Source organism: Vipera ursinii (genome assembly GCF_947247035.1).
Source record: "Vipera ursinii genome assembly, chromosome: 2".
In the NCBI taxonomy this organism is placed as follows: domain Eukaryota; kingdom Metazoa; phylum Chordata; class Lepidosauria; order Squamata; family Viperidae; genus Vipera; species Vipera ursinii.
In genome coordinates, this window is record NC_139513.1 from 283602335 (window position 1) to 283616439 (window position 14105).

Sequence of the window (14105 nt, forward strand, 5' to 3'; positions counted from 1 at the left end):
ATGAAGGTATGATGTCAACACCTGGAAAGAACTGGCAGCTGTGACTCCACATTGTTATTTATATAATTTTATGAAATGCAGTTTGCAGCCCGATTCCCAGTGATGCTGGGCAGTGCTTTTTTTGTAAAAGAAAAAGGTGCTAGAACTCACACGTCATACAACCCACCTTGCCTACCTTACAAGGCTCCATCCAAAAAAGTTGCCGGAACTCCGTTCTGAGCGTTCTATGAGAAAAAAAGCCCTGACGCTGGGTAATATGCAACCTTAAAATGCTAAAAACAAGAGAAACAGTAAGAGAAGAAGGGTAAAGAGGGCAGGGTGACAGAAACAGATGGGAACAGAGGAAAACAAGGCAGATAATCAAAAAGGTGGCTTCAGTGAATTGCACCAAAGGCCTGGGTGAAGAGCCTTAAGTGGAACTTAATTTTTTACATGCTGGCTTATTGGGAGGCCAATGATAGTAATGCAATCAGGATATACATTAAATGTTCTTTGGATGGCACCATTTTATGCTACACCTGATTTGGAGAATGGTGTTTCCATGCTTAAGTATCTACCAAGTACAAGGGGATACTTAAGCAAGCAAACACTATTCTCCAAATCAGGTGTAACATGAAATGGTGCCATCCAAAGAACATTTAATGTATATCCTGATTGCATTACTATCATTGGCCTCCCAATAAGCCAGCATGTAAAAATTTAAGTTCCACTTGCAGTGTTAAATTTGAAATGGCTATGCTTTTAACTTGTGGTTAGATCTAGAAATTACCTTTAATGTGTAATTTTAAAAAATGGTTCGACTTGGTCACACCTGTTTGCCTAGCTGTGGCAGATTAGTGGCAGTCTACAGCTGAGAAGCAATCCAGAAGAATCCTGGATGGACAAATGCCCAAGATCACAGTTTATTAATGCTCTCGAACCGGTAAAATGGATTATTGTCGAATTAAAGCAGAGGATGAATCAGGCATATTTTATGAGATATTTTCTCCCAAAGATAGAACAGTGGTGACATCTAGTGGCTGCCACCCTAAAGTTGCAAGGGTTTCCAAAGTCTATTGCAGGGGTCTTCAAACCTGGCCCTTTGATGACTTGTGGACTTCAATTCCCAGAATTCCACAAGTGGTCAAAGGGCCAGGTTTGAAGACCCCTGGTCTATTGAGATTTCAAGCTTAATTTACAGTATTTCACTGGGCTTCTAGGCTGCTCAAATCACAAGTAACTCGGAGCAGCACATATCCCAACGTCCATAAATTGGATTCCAAATAATACAAAAAGAAACAAAGTAATAATGTGCGACGTACATATAAAATGATGAGCCATTATCTGTACCAAGAATACAAAAAATCCAAAACCCTTCCACTACTAGAAAGGAAAAAAATCACAGCGATGAAATAACCAATGAAATAACCATCTTTTTGGACTTCTTAAAAACCAGGAGGGAAGGGGCTCTCATCTGAAAAGACTCACTTAAAAACTGGAAGTTTTTAAGAAGAGACTGGACAGCCATTTGCCTGAAATGGTATAGGGTTTCCTGCCTGAGCAGGAGGTTGGACTAGATGACCTCCAAGGTCCCTTTCAACTTGTTGTTGTTGTTATTATTATTATTATTCCTCCTCTGGTTCCTGAGGCATTTCCAGACATTCAGTGAGGGACTTGTGATGTTTGGTTGGGTAGCCTACACCATTGACATTGCCATAGGTGTATACCGGGGGTAGGCAACCTCGGCTCTTTTATGACTCATGGACTTCAACTCTCAGAATTCCTGAGTCAGCTGAGAGTTGAAGTCCATGAGTCATAAAAGAGCCGAGGTTGCCTACCCCTGGTGTATACTACTATGCAGGGCTTTTTTTCTCATAGAACACTCAGAACGGAGTTCTGGCACCTTTTTTGGATGGAACCTTGTAGGATAGGCAAGGTGGGTTGTATGACATGTGTGAGTTCCGGCACCTTTTTCTTTTACAAAAAAAGCACTGCTACTATGAAATGCCAAGCAGCATTTGACCAACTCAAGAGGTTGTTTGCGGGAGAACCAGTCCCCCAACACCCTAACCCTGAGGAACAATTTACCACCCAAGCAGATGCTAGCAATGTAGCAGTGGGTGAAGTTCTTCTCCAAAACAACAACAAGGGAGACCTATAACCATGAGCTTACACCTCCAGAAAATTGATGGACACACAGAGCTGATGGGCAGTATGGGAGAAAGAGGCATTGGCCGTTTGTTGGGAATTACTAACCTGGCACCATATTCTAAAGGGAAGTAAAATGCCATTTAAAGTGTGGACTGATTAACGGAGAAAATTCTTAAAGCGAACATAAAAAGATTAAACCAGAAACTTTCCTTGTGGGCCTAATGGAAAGTGGAACTCTGATTTTATATATAGTGATGGCAGCAAGACTGCTCTATGCACTAAAGTGGAAGGATGCTTTGATTCCTACCATGGACGAATGGTTACAAAAGCTGATAGAATTAGCAGAGATGGCCAAATTGACTGTATTAATTTTAAAAAAAGAACATAAGTTTCTACTTGGAAACCACTTCTGGACTTTGTGCTTGAGATGGAAAAAAGTGATATCATGATTTTGGGTTTCATCGATTATACTGATTGGCTGATACAGAAATGGCTAGTGCATACTACTATAGAAATGTAAAAAGTTGACATCTGATTTTAATGTCTGATTTTACTGCAACAGAGAATCGGAATTCAATGTCTCTAGTTTCTTCCGCTCTCTTTCTTCACACCTTTTTTGTTTGCCCTTTTTCTGTTGTGGTCCCCATTTACTTTTGTTTTTGCACATTTTATATTATAAATGAATAAATGAAAAATTTTAAAAAATGAAGTGTGGACTAACCACAAATACCTTGAGGCACTTAGAACCCCTTGGAAATTATCCTCCAAGCAGGTTCGATGGGTGCAATATTTAAATCGTTTCAACTTCACTCTAAAGTACATTCCCAAAGGGAAGAACGTCCTAGCTGATGCCTTGTCCAGAATAACACAATAACATGTTTTCCCCAAAATAAGACTTTTTTCTTTGCCTCCAAGAGAGGCACCAGGTCTTATTTTCAGGGGATGTCTTTTATAATCACCTCCGCCACTGAAAGTCCCGTTCAGCCAGTCCACTTCTTCTGGCCAAAGGAATAGCTTCATTCTGCGGTTGCATTGTCCTGCATTTTGCAATCAGTCCTTTCCGGAAGGCCTATGCAGCCGAGAACCGAGCAATGGATTCAATCCATAGCTTGGTTCTTGGCTGCAGTGGTTTTCTGGAAAGGCCTGGGACTGAGAAATGCAGGCCTGGCTGCAGAAGACACCACAAAAGAAGTGCGCCAGTAGCGAGAGGCCTGGATGCAACTTAAGTGGGTGTGGGGCGCGTGGGGCAGCTCCACATCCCCATCCCTATCCTAGAGTTGGGTTCATTAGTCGGTACCTTGACAATGGGTACCCCCAACGGCCCCAATGAGCGGTGTGGCCACAGTTGGTTGTGAGTATAAGTGTATATATGTTTATTGTTGTCTCAGGTCTATCCTGAGGGATTGGCATGTCAAGGCTGATTTACATTTTCATCCATATTCCACTTAGCTCGCAGTTTGACAGAGAAAAGGGAGGAGGGGGATGTAATGCAAGGGTGGGGGGGCAATTGCATCTGAGCATCATCTGTTCCCATGAGAGTGCCCAACCCAAGGACGTATTGAGCTTGCTGGCTCTCATAACAAAATGGAACAGTTATTGGTGGATGTAATGGACTGAGGGTGGCCCCCAATGCCAATATGGTTTATTCAGTAAAGTTTATACTCTTGGTAAAACAGAATAGAATCACATCTTTTTCTGGAGCTACCAACTGGACAGTTGACACCCTAACCCCAAACCAACCCCAGCCCAACCCAGCTCCCACCCAGCCCCTCACCCCTCACCCTTACTCTCAATGGGGGAAATCCATCTACTTGAGAGAAAGGGAGAAAGAAGCATGCTTTCATGTCCATTAATAAACCTGGAAGTCCTATAAAAAAAAGTCTTGACCATCAAAGCCCACTCCACACTTCTGAAACCCTATCCAATCTGGGATTACCTGACTAAGGTTGGAAAATGACTGTATGGTTCAATCGTCTCTGAACCATTGATTTCTCTCTCTGGTTTCTTCCGCAAAAGGAAAGTTTTGTCCGTCTTCTATATCCTTTCAGAATATTTTAAGTCTGGCACCTACTCTCATGTTACTTCAGTTCGAGATTTACCACTTCAAAAGTGTCCTTCACTTTGTAATCAGGAGCTTTCTGTGCAATTGGCAGCACTGGAAGAAAAGCTGGCAGAGGCGCTTCTGGAATGTTGAATCCATCAGAAAGTTCTAAGCTGTCCACGTTCACAAAGGGTTGCCAAGGGCAACAAGTAGCACAAAGATGCCCTAAGAGTAAGGGGTAACACGGGGGGTAAGGGCTACTCCGTGGCCTTGGCCATGGATGGGGGTTACCAGCTGTGGGCACCCTGGTCTCCACTAGATGAATCTCTGCAATGGCTGAGGGGAACCTTTCCCAGGCTGGGGGCTTCCAAGTCTCTCTTCCGAGGTGGACGGAGCCCGGGTGCTGTCGATTTAGAAGTGCAGCTATATTTCCAGGGCCTCGGTCTGGTCCTGGAGCCTTGTGCAAAGTTGGGAGCAGGACAGCAGCAGCCACCGGGAGCAGCTGGGGAGACAAGAGGGCGCAGCGGGTCTGTGCGCAAACCCCAGGCTGTGCGTCTCACAGGAATTGATTCGGTATTTGGACACCTTGTGACAGTACAGCCCCCACGCTGGAGTGGCTCCCTCAGGGTATCCAAGCATTCAGCCTTCCATCAAGTCATAAGCAACCGCCAACGCTGGCCCCAAGGGCTCCAGGAGCCCCAAGTGCGCATGGCCATGGCCATATGCCGGCAAATGCTGCGTGCCATGCTCCTGCTCTACGCTGCCTACAAGAGGTGTGCCTTCGCATTGCAACATTCCCACTGAGGGCCCTTTCCTCAGTTACTTACACCCTCTTTGAGATCTATGTGCTTCCTTCTCTCGTGGAGTCCGTTCTGATCAACTAAACATCTCTCGCTGACTGGGGATACCCAGAGAACATCTACACCTGAACTGTAATTTGCTGATGTAACAGTTCGTCATTATTAGAAACGAAAGAAACATTTCAAGTAATACAGTTATCACTGAAGGAAAAATGTCTGAAATTCCAAAAAGGAGTCCAACAACATATCCCCTTTGAGAAACAAGTCACACATTTGCACATGGTGAAGAACATTTATTCAGCAAACTGATACAACTGGACTTCTAGATGGGATGAACATAAAGTTCAAGAATATTTTTAATACTAGGAAGAATATTAAAGCAAATTTCAACATAAAAACCATTAAGGTACTAAAGAATGGGACTGAGAAATAAATCTATTTGAAATCTATTAATTTTGCCAGGGTTAGATACTAAATGGCAATAGTAAGGATCTATGCAGGATAGTCTAAAACAAGCTGTAGTGATTGCTAAATAAAATGATTGTCTCAACCACATTTGAAAATATTGTTTGGAATTCATTTTGGAATATCACATTTCCTAAAGTGAAACAATGCTGATTGCATTAGTATGGTTAGTAAATAAGCCTGAGGCAATGATTTAAACAAATGTTATACTTTGTTTTCAACAGACTATGAAGATACCTAAACGGACAAGATTCTGACAGGTTAAAGATGTGAGCGCCTGACCTTTAAGAACAGCTCTAATTTAAGAATATATCAGTATTTCTGAAACACCAACAATCAATACTTATCACCAGTGAAATGCTTAATTATAAAATAAGCTCTTTCAATATTTACCACCTCTGCCAACTTTTAAATACACATTTTTTTCCAAAGAGAAATAAACCTTTCTCCCATTTCTAAAACCTTGCGTTGCTTCCAATATCATGCCAATAATTTCAATTTCTGCATGAAATTGTAATAGAATTCCTTATGGTCATTCTAACACAAAAAGCGGGTTATTAAGATTTCTGTAGATTTTAATAGCAGAAGGAGCGTGTTCCTCCTTCCCGAGGCTTCGTTCAGAACCGACCAGACCAATTTGAGTATTCAGAGGCAGAGACGAGAAGGAAGGCCCAGACCGGACCGTCCGCCAGTCTGTCCGCTCTGCTTGTTTCAAAGGCCAGCAGCTGCAAGGCACCGCTGCCGAGCCCGGCTTCAAGCCATCCCCCGCCTGCTCGGGCCCAGCTGTCCTCGAACAGAAGCGGCACCAGGAAACCGCAAGGGAAGCGCCCGTTCTCCCAGCTCTCGGGCCAGCACTGTCACTGCACGTTTTTTTTAGTTCGTCAGAAAAGTTCATTTCTAACTGTACATTTCCCCTGCTCTCTGCACCTGTGGTGATAGCTTATCTGGTAACCATAGTGACCCTCATATGTGCAGCTATGTTATGGTTTCAGACTGTTTTGTGCACATGTCTTGAAAAAGTTTCTCATAGTTGTTCTTTTATTGTCTTTCACTTTGCTGTTACTGTCTGTTACGTTAGGATGTAGTCAGCTAGCTCTCTTTATAATATATATTTAGTTTTTTGTAATTAAAAGGTTATTCAGTAATAATAATAATAAAGTTGGAAGGGACCTTGGAGGTCATCTAGTCCAACCCCCTGCTCAGGCAGGAAGCCTTATACCATTTCAGGCAAATGGCTGTCCAGTCTCTTCTTAAAAACCTCCAGTGTTGGAGCATCAACTTCCCTTCGTCCAGTGCGCTCCCACAGAGAGGGCCTCCTTAGGGTGCTGTCGGTCAGAGTGTCGACTGGCGGCCCCCAGGGGGAAGGCGTTCTCTGTGGGCGCGCCAGACGTTTGGAACCGTTTACCGGTGGAGCTCCGGACGGCTCCCGACCTTCGCTCCTTCCGACGTGACCTAAAAACATATTTATTTGAACAACCAGCCTGGTCTGATGGGTTTAGGGGTATTCTAACATTTTGTATTAATCTATTTAATTGGGCTACTGTATTTAATATTTCTTTTAATTTTTATATATTGTATTTTATTGTATTGCCCTGTACACCGCCCTGAGTCCTTCGGGAGAAGGGCGTTATAAAAATTAAATTATTATATTATTATATTATTATTCACCACCTCTGGAGGCAGGTTGCTCCACTGGTTAGTTGTTCTAACTGTCAGGAAGTTTCTCCTTAGTTCTAGATTGCTTCTCTCCTTGACCAGTTTCCATCCTTGCTTTCAGGTGCTTTGGAGAATAGCTTGACTATTTAGTAAGATTATGCCTCGTGCGTGGTATTTAGTAAAATTATGCGTCGTGTTTTATTTCCTTCCTTCATGCACATCGTGCATCCTCTGAAGCACGGTCCTTCGCCCTCTTGAGATAGTGCAAACTAAGGTACCAACTCAGGTGTAACCTTTTTACCCAAAGATTGGACAGAAGGTCCGATGGCCTGATGGATTGTAACTTGGATTTAGGCTGTGGCAGAGCTCTCAAAGCTAAGGCCTCTGACTTTTGCCCTACTTCCCCTTAACTTGCAAGCTAGCAAGTAAGTAGCTGTGCTAAGCCGTTAGTATTTTTATCTTGACCCAGGTCTCTGTCAATTTTTCTACTTCACTCTACTAAGGTGATTTATACCCTAACAGGCACAAAGCCCGATACTTGCAGCTTTCCCCCCCCCCACCCTCCCACCACTTCGGGTCCCATTCGGAGGCCGATCGCCCCGCCCACCTCCCCGGGTTGTTCGGCTACCGCGCCGTCGGCCCGCCCCCCTCAAGCGGCCCTTCCGCCCTGCTCGCGGCAGCTTCCGGCGGCAGCTTCCGGCGGCGGCGAGCCTTGCAATGCGGCTGACGGCGGTGCTGGGCATCTCGCACGGGCGGCTGCGGCGGCGGTTTGGGCTGGGGCCGCGCTCGCGCCTCGACATGCTGCGGAACCTGGTCACCAGCCTGGTGCGCCACGAGAGGATCGAGACCACGCGCGCCCGCGCCGACGAGATGCAATTCTACGCCGAACAGGTGAGTGGGGGGGAGGGAGGGAGGGACGGCCGTGGAGTGGAGGGGAACGAGGACCACCCCCCAACCCATCACCCACCACCCACCCCATCACCCACCCGGTGTTCGTTTCTGCCCCGCAGCTGATCGAGCACGCCAAGCGCGGCGACACGGACCGGCAAGCCATGCGCCTGGCCGACTTCTGGCTGACGGTGAGCGGGCTTGGGAGGGGGGGTTCCGGGGCCGCTGGCGGGACGCGAGAGAGCCGGGACCGAGCGCGGCGTCCTCTCCCGCCGCCGCCGCTGATGCTGATGGTTCTTCCTTGCAGGAGAAAGACCTGGTGCCCAAGCTCTTCCGGGTGCTGGCGCCCCGCTTCGCGCCCCACCAGGGAGGCTACACGCGGATGGTGCGGGTCCCCAAGAACGACAACCTGGACCGGGCCGAGAGGGCGGTGATCGAGTACAAAGGCAACCCGCTCCCGCCGCTGCCGCTGCCCCGCCGGGACGGCGAGAAGACGCTGGTCAACCAGCTGCTGAAGGGCTACCGGGAGGAGCGGCGCCCCGCCGGCGGCACGGCCGTGTAACGTCGCCCCTCTCCGTTGCTGAATAAAGGCCCCTCCGCGCTCGCCGCCTCCTCCTCTTCCTCGGTCTCTCTCGGGCGGGCAGTGTTGGGGTGGGGGCTGAGCTGGGGGTGAGGAGGAAGAGGAGGCAGCGCTTCCCTCCCAGCAACTGAGCCGGGAGAGACGGGTCAGCTGTGTTAAGTCTTTGCTAAGACCCGATTGGAAAACCGCCAGCGCGACTCCAGTCGCTCACCTCAAAAGCTTTGGGAAAGGTGCAGAGCAGGGGTCTTCAGACCTGGCCCTTTTATGACTTGTGGACTTCAACTCCCAGAATTCCTCAGCCAGCAGCCTGGCTGAGGAATTCTGGGAGTTGAAGTCCACAAGTCATAAAAGGGCCAAGTTTGAAGACTCCTGGTGCAGAGGCTTAGTGAGCTCCTACAGCTGGGATTATCACTTCTGTATTCACCGGTTTTTATATTTTTGCCCGTTTGGACTCCTCAACCGCACTATTTGGAATAGATCTTGGAGAAAACCTATTTTTTCCAGCTGCCCCCCCTTCCCCCAACCTACCTTCCTCATCTTTGTCCCTGTACCCCTCCCAGCTGTTTGTCCTTTTTTTTTCCTTTCCTTCCACCTCTTCCAGCATTAAAAGACTTTTTTTCTGAAAGCTGTTTAATGTGATAATTTGAGTTGGGTCATTTTTTTTTAATCCCATTTATATCCCACCCTTCTCCGAAGACTCAGGGCGGCTTACAATCTAAAGCACAAATCAATGTGCTTAGCAATGGCCTTCATTCTATGCATATGCCTGCTTATTAGGGCTTTCGCGGCCCCCCCCAGCGGCATTATTATTTATTTTATTTTATTTTATTACATTTATATCCCGCCCTTCTCCGAAGACTCAGGGCGGCTTACAAGCTTAGCAGTAGCCTTCATTCTATGTATATGCCTGCTTATTAGGGCTTTCGCCCCCCCCCAGCAGCATTATTACAAAGTCAGCTTATTGCCCCCAACAATCTGGGTCCTCATTTTACCTACCTCGGAAGGATGGAAGGCTGAGTCAACCTTGAGCCTGGTGGGACGCGAACCTGCACTAATTGCAGGCAGCTGGTGTTACTTAAGGAGGCATCAGCCCACTGCTCCACCAAGGCTCTATTACAGTTTATTGCCCCCAACAATCTGGGCCCTTTGTGCCTCAAGTGAGAAATCTGGGTTGATGGGTTTAGTGCTCCGTCATTTGTTTTCTTCCCTGGTATATTTGGGAGTCTTCTCCAAAGGGCGAACGCAACAATTCTTTTCCTACCCTGTATCTTTAAAGTCCAACATTCACTTGCATAGCATAAGGGAGCTCTGATATAGAGACAGCATGGCTTTTGAATGTATCTTTTTCCAGGGGTGTCATGGCTAATACTAATACTCATCTGTGGCATATTTCTTGATTGCTTGTTGTTTTTTTACTGTTGCTGGTTCATCCAAAAAGGCAGAAGTATCGTCACTCTGTTCTCTTTCTCCCAACTATTTTATTGAAAATCATATTAAACAAATAGAACTAATACAGCTACCTAAAAGAGAAATGCATTAAAATAATTTTTAGATTAAAAAAGAATTAAGTATAGGAAGAAAGACAAAACAAAATAGCAAAAACTTCCCACTTTGTCTCCAGCAAATATAATCAGTCTCTTAAAATATAACTGACCATTTCCTAATCCCATACTTCACCCCATCGCCTATAAGTACATTTCTAAATCTCCATATTAAGTCAGCAAAAATCCAACAAGATTATCAGAAATAAAAACATACAGTAGTATAAACTTATGTTACACCCAATTTGAATCCACTTTAAAACTATGTATTTCCATTTAAATGCCCCCTACTGCCACTCTTCAAATACAGGTAGCCCTCAACTTACGACTGCAGTTGAGCCCAAAGTTTCTGTTGCTAAGTGAAACATTGGTTAAGTGAGTTTTGCTCCACTTTATGACTTTTCTTGCCACAGTTGTTAAGTGAATCACTGCAATTGGTGACTTTGTAACGGTTGTTATGTAAAACTGATTTGGCCGTTGACTTTGCTTGTCAGAAGGTGGCAAAAGGTAATCACATGGCCACTGGATACGGCAACCATCTATGAGTCAGTTGCCAAACATCTGAACTTCGGTCATGTGACCATGAGAATGCTGCAACGGTTGTGTGAAAAATGCTGATAAGTCAGTTTTTTCAGTGATGTAACTTTGGACAGTCATTAAATGAACTATTGTAAGTTGGCCACCTATAATCGAGGTCCAATCCCAGTAAAAAATTAAACAGCACTGTTTGAAAGTGACATCAAGTATCAATATCAGTACAGTCTGAAATAAAAATAGCATTCTAGGTAGCACATTCATTCCCATGTTCCTGCATTATACTGATCACAGTGGAAAGAGATGCTTCATGCGTACTTGCAAGGAAGAGACACAGCCCGATTCTCCCATGATTGTTGCCCTGCAGATGGGCTATGGTAGCTTGTTGTCCTCCACCTGAAGCGTAATACTGAGCCTTCAAGATTAGTAGCCCTGAATAGAGGGCTCCTTAAATTTCTCCAGCCCGATAACTGGATAAATTCCACACACACGCAATCTACTAGCTATCACCAGCCATGTAGTACAGATGCCTGATGTGAAGCAATGCTTTCTTTGGGCCACTTCCATCAGCTTCATTGGAGGGAGGAAAGACATCTCCCTGTTCAGTCTTCGTGCCGCACAGGGAGGGGTCTGTTCAACTCCCACCTCCTTTTTTTCTGAGCAAGAGTCTCAGGTCTGGACTTCGTTGCAATGGAGTTGTTCAAACCCTGCAATAATTTTGGTTGCGCTCTCTTGTGTGTTTCCCAACCTTTTTTTCAGTGCGTCAACTTAAAACGGTTTACAGTATTCCAGCTTCAAGCACGTTCTTACTGTGTTGACAGCTTTGTTTTCAATCATTTTCGTAAGGGTTCCTAGCATAAAATTTGCTTTATTCACACATATGACGTCTCCATTACACTGTCCATTGTGGGCGCCAGATTTTTTTTCTTCACCTACAGATTATCTGTGGCTTTCTGGAGGGTTTCTTTCTCCGGTGTGCATCACATATTTCAAAGTTATTTGCCTCTTGGTTAAGTGTTATTGTGACCAAAGCCTAGGTCTCCTAAAGGAACAAATAACTTGAAGATATGACATGTTTATTAAGCAAACAAATAACTTTCAGCAAAGTTTTATTCAGCAAACAAATAACTTTCGGCTCTAAGCTTACTGAGCAGCCTTGATGAAATATACATGTATATTTTTTGATATGCTATGTTACAAAGGTAAGACAAAGACAAACAACTGTACATTACACCATGATGTTGGAATGATTTTGATAAACCCACCTGGATGACCTTACTTACTCCTTTCTGCTTAGATACACTTAGATATGGCCAGTGAATATATTCAGTTTACTGGGCCTCTGATTCCTGATTCTTCTGTTGCCATTCAGGGTCAGTTCAGCCAGTTGGGAATGCTTTAATACAAGGGCACTTTAAGCAGTTCAGGTGTGTTGGGCGTGGGGTGGGATGGAGTAGGGCCTTGTGTGGCAGTGAATGCTGTATGTGGGACTGCCTTTTGCCACCCCAGCACTCATTTATTTTAAGGAGGCCGTCCTCTTCCTCAAGCGCTTCATAATCACTTTGCCATTTCACAATTGGAATAGCTTTTTCCTTCAGGTCATTTATAAGCAAGTCCTAACACTTTCAGATTTCTACTGTTTGTTTCTGGTTTTTTTTCAATGAGTTAACAATTCATAAAGGGACTGGTCATCTCACTATTATGAAGTTTAGAAGAGCCACTGATGAGTACTTGGTCAAAGGGTTTTGGAGAGTAGCATTAACAAGATCAGAAGTTAGCCTAACAATCTGTCCTGGGCACAGGTTAAGATGACAAAACTTCTTTCCAGGTGCCCAACGCTTTGTAAAAAATGATGTCACATTGGTTACCCTTCTTACCAGGTCCTCTGGCATTGTTACTTGTTTGAAGAACAAGCTGTGAATTTTTCCTAGGTCATCTGTTTCTCATTGAACAATTTTCCTTGGATGCCATCAAAGCTTGATAATTCATACCTTTGGTACTGAAGATATCCCAGGGTACTTTTGTCACCTCTCTAAGAAAGTCAACACAGTCACATACCTGTCCTATATTTTGAAGTAAAATCAGTGCAGAGAATTAAATTTCTCTACAATCTCTAACATCCTTGAGGATCCCTTTCGCTGCACTTAACCTGCTGTATTTTGTGATTCAAATATATTTTAATATTTTCAGTTGTTCCTCATTCCTGGAAATTTTCTTTAAAATTAATATAATACATAGTTGTAATATTTTTATGTTTGTTCATACATAAATTTGCATGGCCACCCAGAGCCACTTAGGTTAGACTGGCAGCCATACAAATCAAATAAAATTCTGGGGGGAGGAAAGCATGAAATATTTAATGTTTGGAATATTTGTAATATCTTTTTAGTGCAATTTTTTAAAAGCCTATTACTTTTACATTGCTTAAAGCAGAGTGGGCTTTGATAACACAAAGATTGGAATTCTGTGCCCATGTTCATTGCATTTGGGGAAGCAAATTGGGTGAAGCCTTTTTTTCTTACTAATTGCCTTTTGTTTTTGGAATGGCAAAACTCCAACTTAAGCAGCTTGGCAAAGAGGCGGTTGCATGGACTGTCTTAAGGCGAGTGACATCTGCAATGGAATTAACTACGAAAAGGGGAAGGAGTGTTATTTCCTCTCACAAAGGAAGAACTGGTGAAGGGCACATTCTCTCAAAGCAGGAGGGAATTTTTTTCTCTTATTGAGCCAGTATAAAACACCAGAATGTGTTTTATGATTTCCCTCAAGTTTCTCTCTAGTTCCAGCATCCCTCTAGAGGTGCACACCTCCTTCTCTCTCTCTCTCTCTCTCTCTCTCTCTCTCTCTCCACACACACACATACACACACACACACACACATGTATATGTATGTATAAGGTAAAGGTTCCCCGCACATGCGTGCTAGTCGTTTCCAACTCTAGGGGCCGGTGCTCATCTCCGTTTCAAAGCCGAAGAGCCAGCGCTTGTCCGAGGACATCTCCGTGGTCATGTGGCTGGCATGACTAGACACCAAAGGCGCACGGAACACTGTTACCTTCCCACCGTAGTGGTCCCTATTTTTCTACTTACATTTTTATGTGCTTTCGAACTGCTAGGTTGGCAGAAGCTGGGACGAGTAACAGGCGCTCACTGTTACGCGGCACTCGGGATTCGACCCGCCAAACTGCCGACCTTCTGATCAACAAGCTCAGCGTCCTAACCCACTCAGCCACCGCGTCCCTTATGTGTGTGTGTTTATATACACACACATATATACACATATACATATACGTGTTTGTGTGTGTGTGTATATATATATACACATACACACACACACATATACATATATACTTTGTGTGTGTGTGTGTGTGTGTGTGTACACACACACACACACTTCCACCATTTAGGATGCCTGTCCACTGTCCTCCACAGATGGATGTGTTAATTACAGTGTTGCTACCAAAATCTGC

At 44.7% G+C, this 14105-nt stretch overlaps 2 protein-coding genes across 3 annotated transcripts; both read left to right on the plus strand.

Annotated features, from left to right (window-relative positions):
- Nucleotides 1-4447: 4447 nt before the first annotated feature.
- LOC310633472 (FANCD2 opposite strand protein-like) lies at nt 4448-4975 on the plus strand (the record flags this gene model as incomplete). Its single annotated transcript, XM_083351178.1, has 1 exon — nt 4448-4975. The coding sequence occupies one exon, from the start codon at nt 4448-4450 to the stop codon at nt 4973-4975; it is 528 nt and encodes a 175-aa protein (XP_083207304.1).
- A 2777-nt stretch (nt 4976-7752) lies between these two features.
- On the plus strand, nt 7753-9185 carry MRPL17 (mitochondrial ribosomal protein L17). Of its 2 annotated transcripts, XM_083355609.1 has the most exons (3): nt 7753-7983; nt 8103-8171; nt 8288-9185. In XM_083355609.1, exons 1-3 carry the CDS (start codon nt 7810-7812, stop codon nt 8540-8542), a joined length of 498 nt encoding a protein of 165 aa, XP_083211735.1. In that variant the 5' UTR covers nt 7753-7809; the 3' UTR covers nt 8543-9185. The 2 variants fall into 2 exon arrangements, with proteins under 2 accessions (XP_083211735.1, XP_083211736.1); XM_083355610.1 differs by lacking the exon at nt 8103-8171.
- The last annotated feature ends 4920 nt before the right edge of the window (nt 9186-14105 follow it).

Excerpts from the sequence above, each read along its gene's own strand:
- MRPL17 (XM_083355609.1), top strand. The coding sequence starts at position 7,810 with ATGCGGCTGACGGCGGTGCTGGGCATCTCGCACGGGCGGCTGCGGCGG. Across the intron at positions 7,984-8,102 it reads TGCAATTCTACGCCGAACAG|CTGATCGAGCACGCCAAGCG; the intron begins GTGAGTGGGGGG and ends TCTGCCCCGCAG. Across the intron at positions 8,172-8,287 it reads TGGCCGACTTCTGGCTGACG|GAGAAAGACCTGGTGCCCAA; the intron begins GTGAGCGGGCTT and ends TCTTCCTTGCAG.